The sequence below is a fragment of the Delphinapterus leucas genome, chromosome X, assembly GCF_059928025.1.
Source record: "Delphinapterus leucas isolate spDelLeu-1000000601 "Yukka" chromosome X, BTC_Dleu_Yukka2, whole genome shotgun sequence".
Taxonomy (NCBI): Eukaryota; Metazoa; Chordata; class Mammalia; order Artiodactyla; family Monodontidae; genus Delphinapterus; species Delphinapterus leucas.
In genome coordinates this window covers 114,317,813-114,345,607 of record NC_143150.1, presented here as the reverse complement: position 1 = coordinate 114,345,607, position 27,795 = coordinate 114,317,813, and the positions used below count along the sequence as shown (strand labels likewise).

The 27,795-nt window shown below is 39.9% G+C and overlaps 2 protein-coding genes and 1 pseudogene across 2 annotated transcripts in view; all 3 read left to right on the top strand.

Annotated features, from left to right (window-relative positions):
* Positions 1–13,356, top strand: part of PHEX (phosphate regulating endopeptidase X-linked) — a 234,136-nt gene extending 220,780 nt beyond the window's left edge. The window contains exon 23 of the mRNA XM_089904684.1: positions 94–13,356. Coding sequence (XP_089760810.1) covers positions 94–196 — 103 coding nt within the window. The 3' untranslated portion in view covers positions 197–13,356. The remainder of the gene's footprint in view (positions 1–93) is intronic.
* CBLL2 (Cbl proto-oncogene like 2) lies at positions 4,167–22,261 on the top strand. The gene is given in 5 exon segments (XM_089904946.1): positions 4,167–4,229; positions 21,610–21,690; positions 21,693–21,890; positions 21,893–21,940; positions 21,942–22,261. Coding segments are annotated over 5 exon segments (594 nt in total). The 3' UTR covers positions 22,146–22,261.
* A 98-nt stretch (positions 22,262–22,359) lies between these two features.
* Positions 22,360–23,241, top strand: LOC149744395 (E3 ubiquitin-protein ligase Hakai pseudogene; annotated as a pseudogene).
* Positions 23,242–27,795: the final 4,554 nt, after the last annotated feature.

Sequence of the window (27,795 nt, the reverse complement as noted above, 5' to 3'; positions counted from 1 at the left end):
ACATCATATCAAGCAATATAATGATACAGTTTTATCCAGAACCTGTTGATTTGTAAGAATTAAATGACATGGACTTTGACATATCTTTTTCAGGGTCAATGGTGCAGTTAGCAACTTTGAAGAATTCCAGAAGGCTTTTAACTGTCCATCCAATTCCACGATGAACAGAGGCACGGACTCCTGCCGACTCTGGTAGCTGGACTGTTGGTTTATGCCATCCTGAGAGAGTTGTGCGGTGCTCATCACCTAGCTGCTTTAGGCCTGTGTTCCCCTGAGGATGTTTATTTTTGATGCATCTTCATTACTTGGGTATTGCTTAGATCTAAACAGCATCTGTTCAGAGTTGTAAGGCTTAAAAAAATGGAATACAAAAAATCGAATCAAGTATGTTTCTTTAGAAAACCAAACCAACAAAAATAAGTCCCTAGGCTGCTTTTGTTAAAATGCTGTCTGCTGAATTGTTGCTGTTGTCCATTTTAGTGTGTAAGCCACAGCTAAGTGGTCCATATCATTTTAATCTACAGCTTTGCAGGGGCCCTAAGTAGAACGTATCCAGAAGAAAATTCAGCCTATTACACTTGCAACCCTCAGTGATGTGGACATGTGCGAGGATACCTGGGAGGTCTTTCTGCACTGTGGAGCGCACTGTGAGATTTCACACATCGTCATTACATAGCGTTGATTAACTCTAAGGTAGTTAGATTAGAAATATGTTGAATTCTCATTTTACAATATTTGATGAAGTTCTTGCCTTCAGCTTTGGAGTCTGTTGGCATGAAAACGTGCCTCACAGCTTGTATCTGGTGTAGCTTATTGCCCTGTTCAAGTCAGCATGAGCAAAGCTGGCAGAAAGGCTGCTTGGTAAAGGTTTGAGTTCATCAAATAGAAAGACAAGGTTGTATCTGTAAGTCCCAGAAGAAGCCAAAACACCTAGTCACGCAACAGTGGGGACACTAAGAAATGACATCTCCAAAATTTGATCTAGTCTGCCCAAACCTTGGAGATTATGTCATCTGCTGGATACTTCTCTTCAGTCCAATTCCTGGTTGTCTTGTTATCCTCATATATGTGCATTCTCCTGTTTCTGAAATGAGTAGGCATTGAGAAAATGATTTTCTAATTCCCCATTAGGAATGTATGGCTTTCCTTCCCCTTTAGTGCAAAGGGACAAACCCCACATTGAGGAGGGCGCAAAGTGGCTCAGTTAAAGTTACCTCTCTTTTAAAGAACCTTTTTGAAAAATTTCTTGATTAAAGACATTTTAGAATCTGTTGATTGAATTGAAAATTCCCTTCATAGTCCAAAGAAACATAATTTTTACTCTTCAAGTCTTCTTCTAAAGAGTCTGTAAGAAAGAGCAGGATTACGTTTTTGATCCTCAGAGCTCTGTCTTTTCAAACTCTCACACTTTTCAAGTGTGTGTTCAGCGTGTGTGTAGGATAAAATTGTAATGGCCTTAAAGTGGTTACCTGGCATTTTCGGTTTCTTAAAATAGCCATCCCCCCTTCACATTATTCCTTGTACATGTGGTTCTAGGTTAAGTAGGCCAATAGGAAAATCTCGGAAGCAAAATGACAAATTCAGGCTAACCAGAGGAAGCCATTTTACATCCCTGGGATTTGTCATTTTAAAAAAAAAAAAAATATATATATATATATAAAAGTGTGTGCCATGTCCTTTTGTAACCATGGGAACTTAAGAAGGGAGAAAAATGCAGGGGCACCATCATGAGGAAAACAAGTCCACTGCGTTAGTCAGAGGAGAGTGACTTTCCCCTTGACTTCCCGCTCTCTGAATAGATAGACTCCTGAAGAGCAGCTACCTTTTCCTCCTTAACCATGGCTTAATGTGACCTTACTTTGTATTTTGAAAACAGCAGTTACTGTGTCTTTTCTCCAGAGGAATCGTTCTGATTTGGTTTAGACTTAGAAGATTCTCCTTGTTTTTTTCCTGTATCTGGACATTTAAAATCAGCTGAGATTTTTAAGGCTTATATGAATAGCATTTTCCTTCTAGAGTTCTCTTTTTAAATTCCAAATAAACACATTCCTGCAGGTCAGAGAAAGTGTTTGATAAAAGCATAGAATTATCAGTTTGGAAATGGGACTTGTTCAGTCACTTAATGGTTTAGGAAAACTGGTTGGTGAACAGTTGGGGCCCTCACAGTTTCTGAATGATGTGGCTACTTTGTCCTGACTAACTTTACCTGATGTAACTCAACTATACTGAAAGCTGTAGATAGGATGGCTGTTATTACAACAAACTCAGAGCAGCCCAAATCATCACTACTAACTGGAACAATATTCTAGTAGATTGAATTTCCAAATACATGCTCATGTTTAAATTTTCAGAGTACATTCTTATTGTCCCTTCTCTTCAATACAGATTAGCATAAAAGAATCAGACACTGATTAAGTGGTAGAGGGAGGAAGGTAAAATGCAACTGGGAGGGAGAGAGAAAAAGTAGGGAGAAGCTGGCCTAAGAATGTGACTCTGAAGAGAACACAGGATTTTGGCAGTCCTTGCCAAGCACATCCACTGGAGTAGGGCCATAAAGTTTACAAAAATAATTATGCTAAATTAAAAGGAAATTAGATATTGGATCTCAGACTAGGACTGCCAGACCAAACTTCTCTGATTCATATACCAGATGCTCTGCCAGTGAACTATTGTCTGGGCAATGGAAGGAATTAGGTTTTTTTGGGAAAGTCTCCTGGATTAGTCAAGGGTGTTATGTATATAAAATGATCTTGTTTGGGCTTATCATCATGGTGCAAAGTTTCCTGAGCTTTTTACCAACCACATAGCATTGGCCTCCTATTTCCTTTTTTTTTTTCCTTTTATGAGATGGACTTGGAAGTGATTACTGCAAGCTCAGGATTCATAAATTATCCTTAAGTTTATTCAGTGCCTTTCCTCAATGGAGCTTAAAGCACAGCACATAAATTTTATCTCATTTAGCCTTGGAGCATCAGTAAGAAGCAACTAGGAACCATGGCTTGCCACACAGGTTATGCTTGTGCCAGAGCAGTGGAGAGGTTTGAAATTGCTTCTCAAGTATCCCAGAGTCAGGAAAGGCAGAGCCTTTGTTCTTTGGGCTGCTGACCTTTGCGTTAACCTTCATCCCGTAGATTACCCTATTTCTGAATACATTTATTCCATCAGTATTTCTGTAATCACTTAGCATTTGATAGGCTTCTTCCTTGATATTTTTAACATGTCTCAGTTGCATATTAAATTATGGAAGAATATATGATTATTTCAAGCGACAACATTCTCATTGCCAGTGGCAGTGCCCCACTGGTTTGAAGAAAGGTGTTCTTGGATTATGCATTCCTTATCTAAATGGTCATTGTATTTTCTTCCCCTACTTGTGAAAGAGTGTGAGCAATCATTTTAAGGACAATAAAAAGTTGAAGATATTGTTTCCTCTCTTTTTAAAAATAATATTGAAACCTGTTACATTGATTAACATATTCAGTTCCGTTTTAGACAATATTTGCCTAAAAAGTACACAAAGCACTGTAGAGGACTAGGTTTCTTGGTTTAGGAAAGTGGGATTTGAATGCAGTAACTTTCTCTGTAGACAATGAGAGATTTGCGAGGTGGTCATTGTATTTTCTTCCAGAATATAAGAGATGTGGTTTATTGCTTGTGCAATAATATTCCTATTGAGGAAAAGAGAGGTTTCTGAGGAAATTATCAACCATGGTACGGCTGGTCTTGCAAAAGTAACAATGAACATTACAGTTACTGTCGAACCAAAGAATCTCTATGTGCTATCACCTTTCTTTAACAACCAAGTCGATTTATGGTCACTTATTCAGTACACAGTAACTGAGCACCATTATATTTAAATCACTGAACTAGCTGTATTTAGGCAGACCATACGCAGTCTGGTCTAACATGGGAAACAGATACGTAAACTGCTACAGTCACCCTATTTCATGACAAGTGTGATGAAATGCAAGGACATCAGGTTGTGGTTTGGTGCACAGAGAAGGAATTATTCAATTCTCCTCCGGTGGATGCTGTCGGAGTTCTCTCTGCCCAGATCCCAGCCCTTTTACCAGGCACCTAACCTCACCTTCTGTGTGCTTTTCTTCCTCATTGGCTGTAGATCTCTAGGATGGCTGCCCTCATACTACTGGAGCCTCTGTGCCCCCATGTACTTCCAGAGAACTGGAAGTGCCTGGAGTTTATATTTCCTGGCGACCTTTGGACAACGAGTGAGTGGTGCAGGACAGTGAAAGCCTGACTGCTTTGCCTGGGTCTAGACAAATCCAGAGGCATATCATAGAATTCATACTAAGTTCTCTGGGGGGCATTTTGGGATTAGTTTGGCAGTGCAAGTAGAGTCCCCTGTTGGTTATTTTAAACATCTTTCTGACACTGATATGTTCTGAGATGTGGAAAAGTACTCGTTTGTAGTAGGTGTGCCATAGTGTCCATGTACAGGTGATAGACATCAGACAGACTGTGGAGCTGGTAGGTAGTAAGTGTTTGAGTATGGCCTGTTAGTGCCCCTCTTAGAGAGTCTACTCCAGTTTCTGAGCTGATCCTTGAAATAAGAATTTTTGTCTGTAGGATACTGGCAGAAGGAAGGATGTATGGAAATGACAGAGTTTATGAGTGATCTCTGAGGCATGGACAGGAAGGAGAGGCTTTGGGGTAATGGAGGCAAGAAGTCTAGAACCTCTCTTGCTATGGTCTGTTTGATAGACTTTATGAGGTATTCAGTGTGCCTCAGTTTTTAGATATATATCTTAGTGGACCTGATCAATATTTGAAGGAGTCTGATGTTTCCAATTAGGTTTAAGGTTTTTGCATGTCCCTCAAGTTCAGTTGCTTTCTTTGTTAATTAAGATTGCACTAGACGTTGAAACAGATCATCTCAATGGTTTAACCTAATTTAAGTTAATTTATTGTTTTCATTACATACAAAATGGGTATTAATGATCAGTGAGCTTCTCTCCTACAATTGGTGATTTAGGGACCAAGGTTCCTTCCATATTGTGATTCTGCCATTTTCAATGCTATTGAATACATGCTTACCTACAAGAAGCTGGTGGAGGGGAAGAGGTTATGGAAGATATTGAGTGGAAGGTTTGGTCTAGTCCAAGGAGTTAGCTACGTCACTTCTGCTCATATTCCATTGGCTAGAGCTCAGTCATATGGCCAAACGTAACTGCAGAGGAGGCTGGGATGTATAGTCTAGCTGTGTGCCCAGAAAGAAGAGGAAATGGGTTTGGCTATTACCTAGCGATACCAGCCACACCTTCTAAAGTAAAATACCGGCCAGTAACTTGGAGCTCTTCTGAATTTAGGAAATTGCTTTTGAGCACAGCACAATGAAAATTTTAAATGCCACTGGTAGCCTGGAGTTTATTCTGTAGGAGTCTTTTTAATTAACAGTTTAATTGGATAATTTAATCCCCTTTAGAATTGGAAATATGAAAATGAAAATGAGATATTCCCTGTGATCTGACAATACTGTGCTTTAATAAACACACCAAAGTGAGCCCGGAAATGAGCACCACAAAAGCATTACCATAATTTGTGATCAGTGAAAGAAAACCTGATCTATAACTTTAATTATTTATAAATGGTTTAGCTACATGTTTCATTTGAATGTATATTTTGTTTTGTTGCTTGTCTCAATTAGGAAGGTAACCGAATATAAGATTATGTGGCTGTGCCATGGATTTACAATATGTTCTAAGCTTTTAAAATATATCCCATTGAGAGGGGAAATAATTTTTTTTTTTTTTTTTTGCGGTACGCGGGCCCCTCACTGTTGTGGCCTCTCCCGTTGCGGAGCACAGGCTCTGGACACGCAGCCTCAGCGGCCATGGCTCACGGGCCCAGCCACTCCGCGGCATGTGGGATCTTCCCGGACCGGGGCACGAACCCGCGTCCCCTGCATCGGCAGGCGGACTCTCAACCACTGCACCACCAGGGAAGCCCAATAAAATATTTTTTATGAAATAACATGTGCTATGTCTTCTAGGATTTTTAGAGGATTTATATGAAAATTATGGGAATTCCCTGGCAGTCCAGTGGTTAGGACTCTGCGCTCTCACTGCTGAGGGCCTGGTTTCAATCCCTGGTTGGGGAACTAAAGTCTGTCCCACAAGCCATGTGGGGCAGCCAAAAGAAAAAAAAAAGACCTTTAAAAAAAAAAGAAAATTATTTTTACTTCTCCATTGATTAGAGATGAGAAATGCTATTCTTTATATTCATGTTTTATGCTTTCTCCACTTAAAAGAAAAATCGAGGCTCAGAGTCCAAGAAACAAAGATGAGTGTCCATGTACAAGCCACAAAAGTACTGTTAGAATTAATTCTGGCTTGAGATGCCACTTTACAGAGGAAGAAGCACTAAGTGATTAAGTTAAAATCCCCAATGTAAAAGCTACCTAAAATATTAGGTATCACTTATGCTGCCAGTTAGGCTGAAATGTCTGCATATGTCCTAAGCAAAAAGAGCAGTACAGTTTACCATTTAGAACTGAACTCTCTCTATCAATTTCCAAACTGAGTTAGAATAGAAGTCAGTGGAATCTGTATACTGGTAACGGTCACATGACTCTCCAACCCCAGTGACATTTGATGAATGAAGAAAATAACCCAGAGAAAATTTATTCCAAGATTGTCCAGGCATTTATAAATGATTGTTTTTTTGCCTAAAAAATGATCACGATGAAAACAGCAAACATTTCTTGACACCTACCATGTCGTAGGCACTCCACTAGGGTCTTGCATGCCTTATAGCCAGTCCTCACAACAACCTTGCAGATACTTGTTACTGTTTCCACTTCACAGCTGTGGAATACTTGTGTGACTCGCCAAGACCACATTTGTAATCAGAGGAGCCAGGAATAAAGTCATTTTTGTCTGATTTCAAAGCCCATTCTCTAATGCTCTACTGGGCAGTTGGACCAACGTTCCAAACCTGCTTTTGACCTGGGAATTATTGAAGATTTCAGGCTGTGTTCTGTAGTCATCTGTTAGAAAAGAAGTGAAGGAGTCAGTTTACAGGTGTCTGTACCTGATGATAGTTCCATCTTGAGTCCTTCAGAAAGCTCTCCAGAAGCTGCTCTTCACTGATAATGCTGGCTACCATTTAGTGAGCACGAACCATCTGCCCGACATCCCCTAGATGTTTTATGCATATTATCTAATTTAACCATTAGGATAACTCAGACACCTATAGTTATCCCCACTTACAGGTAAGGGAACAAAGGCTTGAAGAGATGAACAACTTGCCCATGATTATTTAGCTAGCAAGCAACAGGGCCAGATTTGAATCCATTTTTATCCATGTGCTCCCTTAGGCAAACATACAGCTGTGGGGACCCCAAGTCCTAGATTTCTGGGCTGGGGTGTCCCAGTTTAGTTGGTAGACTCCCCCTCAGTTTACCTGTGTTCAGCCCTGTGATTGCCTGTGCCCTCTGTGTTCAGTCTTCTGAAACCAGATTGTCTCCAGGTCACTTTCTCCAGAGAAAACCTTTGTGACTCTGCTTGTGGGTAGTTGAGAGCCTGTGAAAGTTAAAGACTTTAAAGCAATCACCTTGTTCGTAACCCCATCATGCCTACTGACATTCACTGTTACCTACAGCTTCCAAGGCCTGAGGCCTTCTGGTAGTCTGCAGGGCACTTCAGCTTGCTTCTAGTAGGGGGTCTATTATTTTTGCCCATGTGGCCTTTTTAATATTTTTAGTATCCTTTTTGTGAGAGGGAAAGTAGATCCATATCTGAGTAACTGGAAGTCTATGTTTTGTTTTCTAAAGGGAAAATGTACCAAAAATTTATTATTTTTAAAAGAAATGCTGCTATAGATACAGTTCTACTGAATTATTGCCTTCACCCACCAATATCTGTAACTAAAGAGTCTAAAGCTTCCTTTAAACTGCTGAATATTTGGAGGTTTCATTTTATGCAGAAGCCAATCCTATTTTTTCTTAGTTATTTTAATAAAACAAGCATGCATGAGCATTTGGTATTTTCCATTTCTCCTAAAGCCATATAACTTAGTCTTTGGAGAATTCGTTTGAGGTGAAAGGAATGTATCTCTGTCCACCTCCCAGAGTTGCCAGGGAATGTGTCTAGGAGAATGCTAGGTTGGATTTGTTACGAAAGCTCCAGAGGAAATTTTTACTTATCAACAAGGGCCAAGCACGGTCCTTGGAGATTCACATTTCAACTGTCATCTGCACACACACAACAGGCTCCGGCGCAGATTGAGTTTGAGCTAGTGCACATAGCTTGTTGGGAGGAAATCAATCAAAAGCCTTTTTAAGCATAAATGGTTCTTTAGGAACTGAAAGCTGAGTGCCTCAATTTTATTGTAAGCATTGAATAAAAACCACCTTAAAGCATTCAGCATGTTAAAACTACAAACACAAGTAATAATGAAGGTACTCCCTCACCTAGGTATGTTGGTGATATGTACGAAGTAATATTTGCTATAGAATAAGAAGAAAAATCGACTGTCATTTAAGATCTGCCTACAATACATGAGGCAGAATGCTAGCTGTCATACTGGATTTTGATTAATCCAGGACTTTGGTGACTTTAACCCCAGAGTTCACAAGCAATATTATAATAACAGAATTGTCATTCCAATGTTTTAAAACCCTTCAGTGATCTTTCCATTGCAGTTACAATAAATCCCAACAACTTACCCTGACCTAAAGGCCCTGCATAACCTGGCTCTCCACTTTTCCATTGCCATGTCTCCGTTGCATTTTTTCCTAGTTACACTGGTCTTCTTTTTGTTTCTCCAATTTACTAAGCTTTTCCCTCTCTTCTCAGTGTCAGAGACTTTACAGCTTTGCCTGAAATAGTTTTGCGTGTCTTTCATATAAGCCTGTTGAAGTTAGGGCCCTTTACTTTAGAGTCCGTCCCCTCACCTAGCTTACACCTCCCTAGATCTAACCACAGTTACCAGTGTTCTTTTCCCTCCCCTCCTCATCTTTCTTGGCCCCTGTTGATAAGTAAAAATTTCTTCTGGAGCATTCATGACAAATCCACCCTAGCATTCTCCTAGACGCATTCACAGGCAACTCTGGAAGGTAGACAGAGATACATTCCTTCCAACTGAATTGTCCAAAGACTAAGTTATATGGCTTTAGGAGAAATGGGAAATACCAAATGCTCACGCATGCTTGTTTTATTAAAATAACGAAAAAAAAACCAAGGATTGGCTTCTGCATAAAATAAAACTTTCCAGTATTCAGGTAGGAGTGTCCCTAGGATGTTGAGGAAGAGCAAGGAGGCTAGTGAGGCAAGGAAGAGTGCGGGACAAGGTCATGTGAGAATACAAAGTGGCATTCCAATAGCTGACGGTCATGTAGACCATTGTAAGAATTCTTGTTTTCACTCTGTGAGATGGGAAGACATTGGAGACTTTTGAGCGGAAGAGCGACAAGATCTGCCTCCTGATTTCCAGGACGATTCTGGCTGTGTTGAGAGTAGACTGTGGGTGAACAAGGGAAGAAGTAGGAAGACCAGTCAGAGGCTGTGGCACTCATCCAGGTGAGAGATCATAGTGACTGTGTCTAGGAGAGTAGCTGGGGAGGTAATGAACGAATGCACAGTAACAACATTTAAAAAAGAAACTCCTTTGTGGTCCGGAACCTTAAACTTTCCAAGTTATTTCTTTTTCATTTGTCGTTTTCTATGTTGCTCCCTGGATCCATGCACGATTATATGGTATAATCTTAGAGCATTGTATGATTTTGCGTGATATTTTTTCATTTAATGGTATTGGCATGCATCCATGGCATTTAATAATCTTCCATTTTAATGGCAGCATAATATTCTTTAGAGTTTCTGTGACATTTTATTCAATCATTTCTTTATTGTTAGAAGTTTATTATTGATTTCATTTGTAACTATTGTAAACAATACAGAGATAAGTGTCTTAATGTGTAGAGTTTTTTTCTTTCCTCTTGATTGTTTCCTTTAGAATAAATACTTGAGAGTGAATTTACTTGACCAAAGGGGGCATGTTTAAGCTTTTGAAATATACTGACATACTGCTTTTTAGCACGGTTGTATATATGAGGGTACATACTTCATTTTACAACGGAACTGGAGCAGGAAAGGGTCCTGTCCATAAGAAAGTTATGGTATACTGGAGGAAGTAGATGTGTAAGCCAAAAACTATAATAACAAGCATAATGAAGAACAGTATAAGAAGGTGCCACATTTAGTAAAACCTGATAAGTTCTACGTGTTATTAATTTCAACTTTACTAATACTTTACATCTTATTAAATATATAAAAGTGTGACTGGTTGTTTAATTTTAGTAATTAGCTTTTTGGTTTTTACTTCTCTTGATGTAAATTACTTGCACATCAATGCCTTTTGCCCTTTAAGCTATTAAGATCTTGTTTTTTTCTTTTCAATTATATGAGATTTTTATTGCTTATTATTTTTAGTCATTAATTGAAACAGAAAAGTTCTATTGCTATGCTCTGATCATTGTTTTGTACTTTTGCAACTAGTATTCTTTTTTTCAATGCTAGAAACTTTTTAAAAATTTTATTTAAAAAATTTGTTATTGGAGTATAGTTGATTTACAGTGTTGTGTTTCAGGCATACAGCAATAGTGTTCTTTTGTCAAGTAGTGGAGAAAGGGCAGAGTGCTCTACCTTACAAGGTTTGCCTTGTTGGAATAAGCTTTAGACGAAGGAGTATAAAGATAGTTAATACAAATTTAGGAAGAATACTATGTTAAATGCATATCAGTTAACTGAACAAATATTTATTGAACCAGTTGCTAGATATTATTCTAGGGCTTGGAATACAATGATGAATAAGAGCTCTAACTGCTAATTATTTAGTGATTTAAAAATTACTTAACAATTCATAAGGAAAAGTAGATATGTAAATAACAATTTCAGCAGTGTAGTATATCATAGAACAGAGTTGAACGCAGGGTTCTTTGGGCATAGGACTGGATAAAAACATTTCTAGAGCTAAGCAATGAAAGAATTACAATGTCCTCAGCTGTGAAATCTAAATAATAATAAATTAATAAGGCAGACAACTCAATAGGAAATTGGTCAGATGACTTGAACTTGTTCACAGAAGAGGATATCTGAATTGCCAACAAATATATGAAAAAGTGCTTAAACTTCACTAATCATTGAAACCATAATGTGACTCATTTGTATACCCCTCCCTGCAGAATGGCTAAAATAAAAATGGATTTAGACAAACAGAACTCTCATATAATGCTGATGAGATTGTAAATCGGTATGGCCACTGTAGAAAACTATTAGGCCAGTATCTTCTAAAGGTAAATATGCGTGTAACCGATGACCCAGCAATTCCATTTCTAGGTAGTAATAAGTTGCCATCTTAGTAGGTCGAAAATGGTTGAATATTGGCAATTTCATATTGTTCAACCTAATGTTTACCCAACAGAAATGCACACGTATGTTAACCAGAAGACATTGTAGAAGATGTTCATGGAAGCACCAATATTTGTAGTAGTTCAAAACTGGAAACTACCAAGATGCCCATCGACAGTAGAGTAGAGTAAATACTTGAATATTAGTCTACAATAACAGTGAAACTACAGCTACATACATATGTTTATCACAAGCATGATATTGAATGAAAGAAGCTGAATTTTATGATTCTATTTATATGAGACAAAAATATGCAAAACTAATCTGTGCCATTAGAAGTCAGGGGAATGGTTGCCCTTTCAGTGTTAGTGACTGGAAGGTCCCACAAGGGGGCTTTTGAGCTACTGGTAATATTAGATTTCTTGATCTGGAAGCTATTTACATTAACCATTTGTACACTTTTATATATGTATATTTCACTATAAAGTGTTTTAAATAACAGTAAAATAAATACAAGGAAGTCCATGTAAGTTCTGATTTTTTTCCCCATAACTACTCTGATGCTTTTTGAGGGAAATAATGAATATCAGATTCTTTCCAAAATCTTTTCTCTGCTCGTTTTTTGAGTTCTTGCTTTGCTGGTACTCTTGGGCAATCCTGCAGTTGTCATAGGAATATACATAAGAGACAAGACTGGGTGTGGGGTCTCTTGGAAGAGATGAAGCTGGACCTGAGTTTTGTAGCATCCATTGGAGACAGCCAGGGGAGCTAGCAGAGAGCAGAGAGTTCCAGGCAGAAAGGCCAGGCTTCTGGAAAACAAGATGAGGGGGAAAAAACCTGTTGGGAGGGGCTGGAAATGGCTTATTAGAGCTGGAGCTTGAAGAGTGGCTGAGGAGGGGTTGGTGTTAGGCAAGATAGTTTGGCAGAGGCCAGGTGGAGAAAGGCCTTGAAGGACTATGCTGCTGAGTCTGGACTTGATCCTGTAGGCGTCTGGGAGCCACTGAACAATTTAAATCAAACCATTGACACAAATAGATTTCTGGTTAATGAAGAGTAAGCTGGTGATGGTGTGGAGAACACTCGGAGAGGGATAAGACTGAAGCCTGGGGGACCAGTTACGAGGCCACTGCAGTAATCGAAGGGAGATATGACATGCTGGTGGCATGGGATGGAGACGTAGGGATAGATATGAGAGCTCTTGAGACAGAATTGTTCTGACGGGACTTGGTAAATTGATGGGTTTGGAGTTGATATGTAGGCGTGGTGCTACATACATAAAAAGGTAAAACCTTGCATTCAATAAATGGTGAAACACATACAGCCTTCTTCCTGTCTTTTTTCCCCCTTTAACACCTTCCTACAGTTACATAGGTCACAGGATGTTGCCGTGACAAGGAAGAGAAAGCTTACCAGCTACTTACCATTGCTTCTTAGAATTGAAGACTCAATGAAACATTTCGTATCTTTTCAGTGGAGGATCAGGTAGGTCATCTTGTGCACTAGCACACAAACTTCTTGATTTTGCCAAATAAGCCAGTCGAAAGGGAAATGGTAATTTATCTGAGAAGCCCTGTGTTAATGCCCTTCTGGAAATAGAAAAGAAGTGGTACCTATATATATTGTCATATACTATTGTAAACAAAAAACAATTTGTGCATGTGTTTATATGATTATATAGGTACAAAAATATGTATACACATGTGAATAAACATACATATATGTATATATACACACAAACATATATACACACTAGGAACTTATACAACTATGTAATACCCTTGAGATATTAGATACAGAGATTATCTAGGTATATAAAGAATTACAAAGTTTTATTTAATTTTCTCTGTCTTTTTAAGCGTAATATTTGGGTGGGAGAGGATCTGGAGGCTATTTTCCTTACTTTAATTACCTCATTGCAATTCCTTCCTTTCAATTTTGGTTTTTATAAACGGGAACACTGTATTAATCCATTCTAATTAAAAACCAGTCATGCAACCCTTCACTTAAAGAAACAATTTTTAGTCTGCCTTTGATATCATTTAGTCAGAAATTGCCTGTATGGCTTTTGGAATTATCACCACTACAGTGCTCTGGTGACCACTGGGGCAACAGCTTTACTTGCTGATTTTATTCTAAAAATATCAGGAATTGGCCAAGTGCTTTTCCTCTGGAGAAAGGTTCAGAGCTCTTCCAAGGGTGCCTGACAGAGTGCAGAAATTTCTATTCCTGCAGTAAAGGAAGAGGGAGAGTTATGGAAGGGGTGGCAAGAAAAGCCCCAAGTTCACCTTCTGCTTGTCCACATAACACCTCTTCACCTTCCGGCTGCCAGAGGAGCTATGCTATTCTTAGCCATCTCCTGCGAAGGTAATTACACAAAACCCCTCTGAAACCCATTTCTGTATTTGTCCAAGAAATGTTTTTATCTTCTGTAAATCCCCTGCGCTGTAACTAAGCCCTTGGTCTGCCCTTGGCTGGATGGGAGGACAGCCAGGCTTCCTTTCTCCAACAGAGCCCTTTCTGTACCTGAAGACAATTAGCTCATCATCAGGCCAACCTCCTTCCCCTTCTCCAGACTGAAAATGTTCATCTTTAGCTTTTTCTTGTCTTTCTCCTTGTTATTTCTTCGATCCCTTTCCTTTTCACTATTGCCAAGCACTTTTCAGAACTGGACCTCCTGCTATGCAAAAAGCCCAGTTGACCTTGATCTCCAATCGATGGGGAAAAGGTAGAGTTAAACAGAGTCCGGGGGAGCAACAGAGAAAGTCAAGGCAGGTGCCTCTTACCCGCAGCTGTGGAGTACAATTGAGTCATGGATCAGAAAACCCAGATGTCAGTACAAAATCAAGGCCCCCAATCCAAGGTAGCATCCTCAAAAAACAAGGCCAAGTCCAAAGGTATTGCTGATCCAAAAACCCAGGGAAAATCCAGCAGAATTGCTCAGTGAGGGGAGCAGCCTGGACGTGGGCTGGGGTAGTGAGTGGGTAGCTGCAGCCTTAAAATTCAAGTCTTAACTGTCATGGGGTGGGGAGGGGAGGATATCTCCCAAACGATTGAAGAATTGATCAGTAGTGAGTTCAGGATACTGTTCTGATTACCTTTTCAGACCAAGACAAAATTCCTCCATGTCACTAAACATAGGCCTCAGACCCTCTGGTGGACCAGGGCCAAACTTACGAGGATGCTGACGAAGCAGATGTGGTCCATGCCAAATGGTTCCTTCCTAATTGGATCATGTGATAGTCTTTTGGGCTTGAAAACTTGGAGTCATTTCCCTTTCCCTCCTCTCCATTGCCAGTTAGTCCCATTAAGTTAGTCGCCAAACTCTGGCCTTTCGGCGTCTCCCACATACTTGTTTCTTTTGGCCTCTATTTCCCACTCAGACCTGAACAACCTCAGTCCTGAACTGTGAATTGCTTCCTCATAGGACTGTCTGACTCCTGTCCCAGTTTGCCGACCTACACTATGCTCTGTTCCCTTTCTTTTATATCTTTATTTGATGATTTTGAATTGCCTCGAGGGATAAGTTTATACTCCTCAGTATTCCATCCAGACCCTTCAACATTTGGTCCTAAACGCCCTTTCCCAACTGTATCTCCCATCTCTTCCGTATGTGAGCCCTCGATTGAGTCAAGCATATTGCCCTTGAACACATCTGCTTTCCACATCTGTCTTTGTCCGTGTGCTTCCCTAGTCACTGTCTTCTGTGCCCATTTAAATTCTATCTTTAAGGATGCAGATCTAGTCTTAGTTCATCCAAGATCATCTTGGCCAGAAGTTCTCTACGCCCCCAGAGTTCTTATAGCACTTCGTGTCCATTTCCCTCATCCAGCCCTGTATGGTACCAGGCTGTTAGCTGGCCTTTCATATGTGTGTATTGACTTCCCTGTCTAGAGTTTTAAATACTTTGATGGCAAAAGTGGTCTTTTAGTGGTAAGGATATCACTCTAAACAGCTTAGCATTGTCCTGAAGGTTGGGATTTTGCTGTGGGTTCAGTGTAGTTACAGTGCTACAATGCAGTGATTCTCAATATTTTTCAAAGGCGAGGATCACTTTGTTTCCTTTTCATTGTCAAAAAATTTTTTATCTCCCACATTGACGTCCTGATTCATTGAAATTTTTTAAAAAACAATGATCAAAGCTTTTGTGCATTTGGTGATGCTTTACAATGGAATTTTGGGTATAGTAACACCCACATGTATTTGAAAATAAGTAGTGTGGTATTTGTAAGATGTTTTTATTTATTTGGTCTATAGATGATTCTTCGTGAAAATGTGGTTTTGCTGACCCTAACAATAAGATCGGTTCCCCTGTGCCCTGCTGCCCCATTATTTGGTCACGTCATCATTATTATCTCACAGGGCTGTTGTGAGGATTAGACGAGATACCATATATTAGGTGCATGGCACAATGCTTGGTGTTTAAGTGATCCTGATCATTCTTTCCCTTCTCCTTGTCACCGTCAGTTAATTTTGAAGGTGAGGAAGTTCTGGGACCTTCTGGGCAATTTGATTTGGATGGGACTGAGTTTGGGGGAGTGAATGTGGGGAAGGCAGTGTCTCTCAGAGGAAAGGTGAAAGAGCATTAAAGATCACCTAGAGGAGCAGTTCTTAAACATTTTACTCTCAGGACTCCCTTCCCCTCTTAAATATTACTGAGGACCTCAAAGAGCCTTTGTTTATGTGGAATATCGAGAAACTTAAAATATTTATTATTTTATTTAAAAAAAATAATAAGCCATTGCACACTAATATAAATTATACATTCTTATGAAAAATATATTTTCCAAAAGAAAAAAAAGTCACTGAGAAGAGTGGCATTGTTTTAAATTTTTACAAATCTCTTTAATATCCAGTTTAATAGAAGGCAGCTGTATTCTTACATCTGCTTCTGAGTTCAATTTTTGTGATATTTGGTTTTGGTGAAATTAAAGAAGAAAATCTAGGTTCATACAGATGTATTGTTGGAAAAGGGAGGAGTATTAGAATAGCCTTTCAGAAAATTGTGAATATTCTTTGAAATGAAACCAAACTCAACAAATGGTAGTTTCTTTTCTTTTTATAAATTTATTTATTTATCTTGGTTGCATTGGGTCTTCGTTGCTGTGCGCGGGCTTTCTCTAGTTGCGGCGAGCGGGGGCTACTCTTCATGGTGGTGCGCGGGCTTCTCATTGCGGTGGCTTCTCTTGTTGTGGAGCACGGGCTCTAGGTGTGCGGGCTTCAGTAGTTGTGGCTTGCAGGCTCTAGAGCGCAGGCTCAGTAGTTGTGGCGCACGGGCTTAGTTGCTCCGCGGCATGTGGGATCTTCCCGGACCAGGGCTCGAACCCGTGTCCCCTGCATTGGCAGGAGGATTCTTAACTACTGTGCCACCAGGGAAGTCCCTACAAATGGTAGTTTCTTAAAGGTTAGTTGCAATATGGAATCTGAAACAGCCATGAAGTTTTCATACTCTGTTACACTAACATCTACTCCTGTCTTGATTTTAAATGGGTCTTTTAATTATGTATGATTTTGTAACATCAACCATTGGTCATTTGGAAAATATTGGTTCACTGAGTTATGCAGAACTTCCAAGTGTTGACACATTTCATTATACAGTTTCAAAAAATTACATTCATTATTAATTACCACTGATCTCATCAGATAAGTCTTTAGTACTGGGAAGCTGCCAGGATCGTGGCAGATACAAGATTTTCAGAATTCTAATTTTCATTCAAAAGCTTGAATTTTATAATTGGCAACAAATACTGTCAGTTGTTTTTCTTGAATTGACAGGCTAAGTCTCTTCAGTTTTGAGAAAATGTCTGCCACATACCCAAGTTTGAATAGTCATAGTTTGTCACTTGTTCTTTCACATGAAAATAATGTTCCACACAAAAAAGCTGACAGTTTACCTTCCAACTCAGATGATGACATAAATGCTTTTCCTTGAGATAGCCACTGTACTTTGGTATGCCCCCAAAGTACTTCGGTGTACTTTCTTTCCATTTTGTCACACAAAATATGAAAAAGATGTGTACTCAAGGGTTGAGATTTAATAAAGTTAATATTTTTTAGAGCTTCATCACATACATTCTTAAGTGAAACTAGCATTTTCTCTTTACTGTGTGGCAGTAAAAAATACAGTGACTACTAGGATAGTTTGATACCACTGCCTTGTTTCGTGCTAAGAAGCCAGCAGTTTTATCCCCCATTGCTTTTGCATCATCATGACAAATGTCAAATGGTGGAAAAGCAAATAACATCTTAGTATTATTATGGAAATAGTTTTGACCTCCAGGACCCTCAGAAAGGGCCTTGGGAATCCCTAGGGGTCTGTGGACCACATTTTGAGAAACACTGCTCTAAACTTTTGCAAATGGCTGGCCCTCCCAGGATGTAAAATATAGCTACCGGCACACATGGGAGGAGAGCCGAAGTCTTTTTCACACAGGGCAGCTTGCCTTACTTTTTGGAACCTGAGATGGACTTTTTATTTCTTTGCAGAACTGAAGGCATCTGGCTTGGGAACATGATTATTCTCCACTCACCTTTAAACTGCCTCAGCTCTTACTAAGTCTCTGGCAGTGATATGTTGATTATGTGAATTTAAAGCCCACAGGAGCCAGAGGAATGACAGATCAGATTCCCTTAAAGGAGAAATGAAATCCAGGAGCCCCTGCTGACCTTTGGTGTCATTCTGGTAGAATGACTGCTTCTGAGCCAGATGGCATGTGGCTTAAGCGGATATGTCTCAACCTGTTTCCTAGCATTAATTGTGCACGTTGATACTTCTTCATTGTGCAGTCCATAATTCTTCATTGTCACCCTCATTTAGATTTTTTTGAGGCAGCCGAATTCTAACAAGACTCCATGAATCCAAGCAATTTCAAAAGGTCCAATTTCTCTTAAATCTCCAAACTCAAACCTTTTTATATCCAATCATTGTTACAGGCAGACAGACACTGAATCTCTCTTTTGTCAATCGAATTTAAGTCTAGCGACTTTTAAGAGCAGTGAGATTGAAGGACAGAGTCTCTATGCCCTGAAGGAGGTGGCTGAATGGAAGCCCATTTAACTTTTTGTTTAAGGGCACTAAATAAGGATCAATTTGTAAAGGCAGCTTTTCTAGTGTGGCAGAGTTAGCTTCTCATATCTGATGTGGATAAATGGAGGGTCAATACCCTTTATCTTATCAACAATTTCACCAAAAAATATTTATTAAGGGCATTCAGGTCAGGCTTCTCAGCTATAAACAAGCAAATACTCCAAGCAGAGCTGTCGGAACCCACTTCTGAGGGTTGTTGCTCATTAGGTCAACTGCAAATTATTTTAGAAATAAATTCTAAGCTCAGCTTTTGAGTCCTGTTAACTTCTAGACAACCTCCACCCAGGAGCTGCCTTCGTTCATCACTTTGAAGTTGACCTAATGAGCAACAAAAGTAAATTTAGCCAACTAGGAAAGAGAGCTGGCTTTTTTTCACCCAGGGTTATGTGTAAGGACAGCATTCTGTCATATGAGAATGTCACAGTTTAGACAGAAGAACACTAGTTCCAGGGAAGAAGGGAAAATAAGTTTTGGATATTTTATTTGACAGACTTTTACCCCTTTATATTTATTGTTTTTGAATTATATGCATACCACTAACCCACACCCCGACACACAACCTTCTTAAAGAGCCTGCAAACAAGTCATTGTAATTGTAAAACAGGAACATTTGCATATGCCTTCATGCTCTAAATTTTAGGTTTTACTTAGAATTTTGGTTTATTGCTTACAATAGAGGCAGAACATCCATGGCTTAGTAAATAAGAACCACTTTGACTTATTAAAATGTACTGCTTTTTTTAAAAGCCAACAAAATTTCAAATTACCTAAAATTTAAATCAACATGTAATGGGAGGCTTAGTTTGAGAGAATAAAGCGTGTTGTCTTTAGAGTTTAGGCAGGTTAGGAGACTCCAGGAGATGGGCCCATAAGAAATTTATTTGCATGAGGAATGAAGTTGCCTCCTGGGAGTGAATGAATCCTAAGAGAAGACAGCATTGCTGGAATACTGAAACGTTTCCAGAACTAGGGGAGAGTGTCAGAGGTGAGTGGCATTGTATATTCAAATTTAAACTAGCTACCATGAGCTAGCACCGCCTCTGTCCTTTTACTAGGGGAGTAATAATTAAGAGCAAGTAAAAACTAACAGAGCAATTTCAGGAAAATCTCTTTAACCACATTGGCAAGTGTTAATCTGAAGTGCTTTGTAGCCCATGTAATAGAGTGAAAGAAAAGAGGGCAAGGAAGTCCATTTATCTTCTTAAGACTACACAGCACCTTCAATGTTTCCTTGTTTCCTTGCTGGCGCAGCACTAACTTTGGGCATTAGTGAGCACTGGTACCTTTGGTGGGTATCTGGGCATTGTTGTATTTTCACCATTGGTGTAGCCAAGAAGCAACACCCCAACAAGCCAGGGAAAAGGAAACCAACATAGTTCCCTGTCACCATGTAAAACGATAATTGAACTGGGGATAGTTTTCTGTTATGTTAAAAACTTCTGGGAATAAGCAAACTTACCTACTTGTTGCAGGAAGTACTTTTTCCTGAAAGATAACATTGTGAGCCAACCAAAAGAGTTTACTTTCGTTTCTTTTTATGGCTGTGGATGGACCTAGAGTCTGTCATACAGAGTGAAGTAAGTCAGAAAGAGAAAAACAAATACCGTATGCTAACACATATATATGGAATCTAAGGAAAAAAAAAAAAGGTCATGAAGACCCTAGGGGTAAGACGGGAATAAAGACACAGACCTACTAGAGCATGGACTTGAGGATATGGGGAGGGGGAAGGGTAAGCTGTGACAAAGTGAGAGAGTGGCATGGACATATATACACTACCAAACGTAAAATAGATAGCTAGTGGGAAGCAGCCGCATAGCACAGGGAGATCAGCTCGGTGCTTTGTGACTACCTAGGGGGTGGGGTAGGGAGGGTGGGAGGGAGGGAGATGCAAGAGGGAAGAGATATGGGAATATATGTATATGTATAACAGATTCACTTTGTTATAAAGCAGAAACTAACACACCATTGTAAAGCAATTATACTCCAATAAAGATGTTAAAAAAAAGAGTTAACAAGAATAACATATTGCCCATTAATACTCATGTCAATATTCTCAATTCCCTGTGCCTGCCAGTCTTTAGGTGTCATGTTATAAAATCTGCGTAATTCTCCTTGCAAGACCTGCCCTATAATCACCCAGCCCAGCCCCTAATATCCTGCCATCCCTCTTCTGAGACACTATTTAGACTCTGTTAAGGTAGTATTCTCCTATGTTGCAGTAAGTCTAAAAAACTTTGATCAGTGTTTCTTGTTTAGTGTTTTCTGGGGAGACTTGACAGTCAACATAGCCAAAAGGGTGAATGTCTACACATTCAGGAGAGACCCCCCCCTCGCCGTCAGGTGCAGAGGAGCCACAATTATGGGTGGGGTGGAGCCAAGTAAATACCGTTTGTTGCTATTTTTCTGGTCCAGTTTCTACTTGCGGGAAGGTGAGACCTGGGGAAATTTGGCTTAAATACCCAAAATCACTCTCTAAGCACGAACAGCAAATGTCTAGCACTGTCAGATTACCATGTTCACTACTTTTTACATGATTTTTCCTTGATAAGATACATACAGTGCTCCCTTCCTCCAAAGTTGATTTTACATTCATTATATCATGACGAAATCTTAGAGGTGTGTGTATGCCTGACTACATACATATATGCACACACACACACACACACGCACCTGAGCAATTTAAGGCAGGTTACAAAGATGCAGTGGGATAAAAATAAAGCTGCCCCAGAAGGCAGCGCTCTAATAAGCTGGGAACGTATTCTTTTGGCGGCTGCTGCGCTCCCCTTCCCCATTCCCATCAGTCTCTTTTTCCACAGTTAAAGGCCACTTTCATGGCACATAAAGAGCAGCCTTAGCAACCTCAACAGTGAAGCTCTTTCTCCCTTGTCCAAACTATGTCTGACTCCCTCACCCGAGTAGTGAGGTCGGGTAGGGAAAAGGAGAAGAAACCGCTCGGGAGTCAAAGCTACAGAGACGGGGTTGGGATCTGATCTAATCCGACCTAACTCTCGCCTCCTGGGCTCGGGCAAGCTCGGGCAAGCTCGGGGAAGCTCGTGCCGCGCATGCGGACTCTGATTTCCGCGCCCGGGTGCCTTCCTAGCCGAATAGCCAAACACGAATACCGCTGACGCTGACTGTGGGCCGCCACGCGCTCAGAGCTCTGGATCATCCGGTGGCCTTGAGGTTCGAAGACGAATTCCTTTAAAGCTCATTTCTAAGCAGGTGAGTAAAAGCAATCTGTGTCTCATATTCCAAGGACTATGAATGGGTCGCCTGCTGGTGAAAAAGAATTTGAACGTAATGGAGGAGGGCGGTATGACTGTAAAGGGGGTGAGCTATTGGGAAGAAAGAAAACATTTCCTAAATGCGTTTGGGAGGACTTTAAGATAAACATCATAGGTGAAAAGTTTGATTTACCAGTTCATTTCTGTGACAAATTTGTGATTTGCCTATTAAAATCTATGGGCGTATAATTCCGTGCAAGTATGCTTTTTTGCTATGACTGTGCTAATTTATATGAAAGAAAAGGAGGTAAGATATGACCAGGCTGTAGTATTCCTGTGCTGCGAATTGTGGAGCATACACGAGGTTCTGTCTTCATGTGTAGCGCTGGCCAAGAGTGCAGGAAAACTCATTTGTCTCAAAGAGAGTTAGAAGCTCGTATCAACTACCACCATAAGAGAGCTAAATAACTTGTTAACTGTGCTCCGCTTAAAAAACTTCACCCTCGGGCTTCCCTGGTGGCGCAGTGGTTGAGAGTCCGCCTGCTGGTTTAGGGGGCGCGGGTTCGTGCCCCGGTCCGGGAGGATCCCGCGTGCTGCGGGGCGGCTGGGCCCGTGAGCCATGGCCGCTGAGCCTGCGCGTCTGGAGCCTGTGCTCCGCGGCGGGAGAAGCCGCGGCGGTGAGAGGCCCGCGTACCGCGCAAAAAAAAAAAAAAAAAAAAAAAGTTCACCCTCGTATTGCTTCACCAACAACTGAAATCCCTGAAATGCTGCTAGACCAGGACCGTATGAGCCATATTCCACCAGAGTTGCGCAGCATTATGTCACCATCTCCTGTGCAGTGTGTATCACACAAGCGCAGTAACCAGCCACGCAAGGATCTTTATGCTCCTCCAGCAGAATTGTCGCCACCCCACCTCCTTTGCTCCATCAGGAAGTCGTTAGTATTTCAACAAGGGAAAACAGCAATTTAGTAATCACCCCTATTCAGGGTGATTCAAATTCTGGTGCCAAAGAGCTATCACCTCCTGCCCCAGCACCGGCTCACCATCATCCTGAATATCAAAGTCAGCCAGTGGTATTGCCCCCTTATATTATGCCTCCAGAGGCACATGCACTACCCCCATCTACTCCACCACCGGTAAGCCATCCAATGTCATATTCTCTCCAGGATTCAGGTACTCCTCAGTTGGTTTGTAGTCAAGTGCCACCTCCACCCATGACTTCTGATCCATCACCAGTACCTTCTTCCCCTGGATGTATTATTGCCCTGGTGCCACCTTATACGAATCCTTCTCTGCCAGGATCTCCTCTGTCTCATAATGGTGGTCCACCTGTAAGTGAATTCCCTTCTGACCGTCATAATCCTAACTCTTTACCCCAGTTCACCGAAGAACAAGAAATTCTGAGCCCTCCGTTTATACAACGGGATGGAACAAATCCTGGTATGTGACCTCTGTCGAAAGGACTTTCACCTCCTTCACCAGCACAGGGTCCACCTTCCCCAACCCCACTTTCTGGATCACATTGCTCAGATCAGACAAGATATAGACCATATTCACATTGATAATACTATTTTGAACTGAAGAGCTGGTGAGGACAAAAACCTTAAATATAGTCAACTTTTCAATTAAACTGTGTTTTGGGAAGGAAAAGCACCTCTTACAGGGATAGCAAAACACTTAGGATCTTGACTCTTAAAATGATTTTAAACCTTGGCTTTAGGATTTATTTCAAGCTTTATACTATAGAGTGGATACATGGCTCAGTGGAGCATATCTGTATTTTAACAACTTTGTTCCTTTAGTGTGGTAAATTGACTCAGAGGTGACCTTTTATAATTTGAGTTCCTGAAATAAATTTGCATTGCTCCACTTGCAAAAGTTTTGTTTTTGTTTAGGTTTTTTCTGTGATATATTTTGTTAACCTGTGTAAAAGGATTAAATTTCAGTATGGTTGTAAAAATGCTATTTTTATTTGAATTTAAGCACAGTCACACAGTTTTTTTCCTTCCAGTTTTATTGAGATATAATTGACATATAGCACTGTATAAATTTAAGGTGTACAGTGTAATGATTTGACATACTGTTTTTTTAAAACCGTGTTTTACCTCTGATTTCCGAAAGTGCAATAAAAATCCTGGAAGTAAAAATCTAGAATATAGTGTAAGGCAGACAGCTAAATGGTAGAGAATTATTTCACATTTTTAGGCACTGAGATTTTGTGCTGTTGTATAATAACTGTATAATGAATTTCGTGTGGATTGCCTTCTCATTTTTAGGCAGCCCTAGAAGCACCAAAATGCATCAGAATTCCAGTACTGTGATAGATTTATGTTTGTAATGTTAAAAGGCATTACTAAATCATTTGGAAAGATATGGCCAAAGTAATTGATTCTGTAGGCTCCAGGCTGGTGGGGATGCTGGTACTTGTTACTACTTTTTTTCAGAATGCTTGGAATCACATAATGCACCACACTGGTTAGTCTTAAGTAACATTATATTATAGCACTGTTTAAATGGTGTCATTTAGATGAAGTGTGTGCTACTCTGTTCATTGTCTTAAAGTCTATTCAGCCCTAAATATTTAGTTTATTATAATGCCTCATTTCATAGTAGAGTTTGGTCCTGTTCTTATGGTTTCTTGTTTATTGGGTTTTAAACTACAGTTTAAGTGCCATGGAGGAATTTGAATAATATCTTAACGATAGGCATTCGTGTAGTCACCAGCTCGCCATTTGCTTGGGTTTTATTACTGTGTGATAAGTGTTTCCCCTCTAACCTGAAATTTAAAAAAACTATTATTTCTTGCCTGTTTATTTTATTGGTAAAGATTCTAAACTTGTAACGTTTTAGCATGAAGTTAAATGAAGACTACCAGATGACTTTGTATTAGAGAAGAGAAAACTAAATTATATGAATGACTATGACTAAGTTATATGAATTTCATCACTTTATAAGGTGTCTTTAGAATTAATTTTTGAATTATAGGGACTTGTTACGTTTCTGCTAAGGTGACCGCTTACACTTTATACAGAATTCATACATATAAATTGACATTCTTGGTGTATTATTATACGTCATTTGAATAAACCCTCATGAAGTTTTTCTTCCATTAAATGGTGCATAATGTAAATATGAAATGTGTATTATGTGGATATGATTTATTATATAGTTTATAATATATAAATTTAGAACATATTTCTTTTTGGCAAAGGACAAACTTATTGCTAATTTATCATTTTATTCTGTTGGATACAAGCAAAACAAATTCTCATTTTGGCTGATCAGATGCAAACACATCTCTGAGCTTAGAGCTGAAATTAGAAATAATATAAGAGGCCATTTTAACCTTGACCAGCCTAAAATAATTAACACTTAAAAAAAAAAAAGTAAGTGATTTTCACACCTGGCAATTTGAGAGTCCAGTGCTAATACTTCTAGTGAGAAAGCTTTGCTATTAGAAGTACAGACTGAGGTAGTGTGAGATGGTGTGGTGAATGCTTCTATCATATTATTGTAGGTACTTGGACTGGTCCAAACTTGATTCCCTTTTCTGCCCGACTTTAGGAGCTGTTAAAATATTTCTCTTAAGATACAATACGATTCTTTGTTTCCTGTAATAAGAAAATAGTCAAATTCACTAAAGTCTTCTCAACTATCTATGATGGATGAGCTCTCCTGCTTTTATTGAAATTCACTACGGTTGAATGTAGTATGAAACCACTTAAATAATATATTGGACAAAAAAAATGAGTATCATGATAAAATGCACGCATGTTAAAAGAGATAGACTTAAAAATGATTTATTTTTAGTTAGGTTTAGGAAATATGTTATGCAGCAAAGCAGATCAGGTGAATGTGTTGTAGCAGACAAAAATTTTAAGTGGCATCAGGTGTGAACTCATCCAGTTATTGTTTGAGTGACTGTGGTGGGTAGAAAGATAACAAAATTAATGTTTCTTTCTCTAAGGAAAAAAATGATGTGAATTGCACTGTATATCAGAGAAGGCTTTGAAGCTGGAAGAGGCACAAGTCTAAATTACCTGTATGTACAGTGCATTATAGTACTCTGAAGATTGCTGAAATGGCAGTTTAATTCTTAAAAACAATAAAATGGATGCATAACTACCAAAAAACAGTATTTATAAAAAATAAAAATAAGTATCAGGGAAAGGGGAAATGAAGGTAGAATAAACAGTAAAATCAAGCCCAAGTTAAAGTTGGAACCAAAAAAAAACTGAACTGGAAAATGCTGCACAGTTGTTAATGATGGATGAAATGTGTTTAAAGCAAAGAGGGAAGATGAAAACATGTACATTTCAGAGAGCCTAAGCCAGACACTGAGCAAAAGTTCTTTTGTGGGTTTTCATAAAATGGCCACTGCGTAATGTAGGGTAGCGATTCCTGATTCTGACAGCAGGAGAGAATCTCTTGGAGAATCCGCTAAAAATACCGGACTTTACCTTATTTCCCCAAGATTCTGGTTCAGTAGGTTCGGGGAATGGATGGGGCTTAGTAATATGTCCTTTCAGTAAATATGCTAGATGATTTGGAAGTTGCTGCGTGACAAATTTAGTCACTGGTCACTAGTCTCCGTTCTCTCAACTCGTCTCCATTCTCTCGGCAGCCTACCATCCTTTCTGCACACAGCAACAAGGGTAACCATTGGAGGACGGAACTCGGCCCTCAGATAGTTTCGCATTGCACTTCAGGGCCAATTCCTTCTTCATGACAGCATACAATTAGACTGCTGGTGGATTTCCTAAACTCATGACTTACCATTCTTGCCTCATTCCCTCTATTCTAGCCACACAGGCTTTTCTTTGATCCTCGGACCACCAAGCTCATTCCTGCTTCCGCAGTTTGCACTTACTGTTTGTTCTGCCAGACCATCTTCCCGCAGATCTTCATACGCCGGCTTTCTCACTCATGTTCTGTTCAGATGCCTTCCTTGCTACTCTGTGGACAGCAGCACCCCGCCTCCCAAATATCTCTCCATATCTCCTCACCCTGCTCTATTTTTCTTCACGGTGCTGTCACTAATTATTATGTAATGAACTGCTTTCTTATTTTTGTTTCCTCCATGAGGATGTCACTTAAGAGAGGTGGCTTTTTGTACTGCTCCATCAGAGGAAGACAAAGAGTGATATGTAATTGTAAAACAATTTAATTTTTGTTTCCTGCTGTTTTTTTTCATTTTCACTTTTTTATTTTTTGGCCGCACAGCATGGCTCGTGGGATCTTAGTTCCCCCACTGGGGTTCGAACCCATGCCCTTGGCAATGAAAGTGTGGAGTCTTCACTAGTGGACCACCAGGGAATTCCCTCCTGCTTTTTACATTTTATTTTGTCCCAGGTGAAAATTGGGGCCCTCTCGTGACTTTTGTCTATACTCCTAGATGATAGAAAGTCCTGTGGTCAGTAATTAAAATGTCCAGTCCAATGTGATGGTCAAATTTTGGAACTGACTTAAGAGCGAGGCCTTTCCCCACTTCCCCAGCTGTGGCTGGTGGAAAACTAGCAGTTGGGGGAGAACGTTGTGGTCAACTTCTTATCCACATTTGCTTTTACTTCTTCTCCCCTAGTTCACTAAGTAGAGGTCTTGGTCCTCCAGAGTTGGAGTGCAAGGGATTCGGGGAGGGGAGGGTAGTAGGAAGGGTCTTACTTGATTGGTACTATATGAAACTGGGTTAGTGCTTTCTGGGCCTGACTACAGGTTTTAAGAATTGATTCTTTCTCTCACAGGCACTTTTGTAGTTGGTAAGAATTGCTCTCATTGCTCTGGATCTCTCCCTGTAGTTCCCTTGATGAAGATGAATGCATCTCTTTTCCAGTTAGTTTCTTATTTCTTCTTCAGCCCCTGAGAATCTGGCAATTCCTACAGCTTCCCTCCACTGAGTTGTATTCATCCCTCCATGTGCTCCTTTGGAACAGGACATAAGAGGACCTCCGCAGTAGCTCCCTCTAGCGAGGGGCAGTGCCTGGCCCATGAGCAATACATTCTTCTCCCTAATAAACTTTGGCAGTGCTGGCCAGTCCCAAACTTGTCAGCTCCCTCTTCCTCAGCTGTCAGAGAAGTTAGTCAGCTTGTCTCCTGCAACTTAGATTTCCCAGACAACA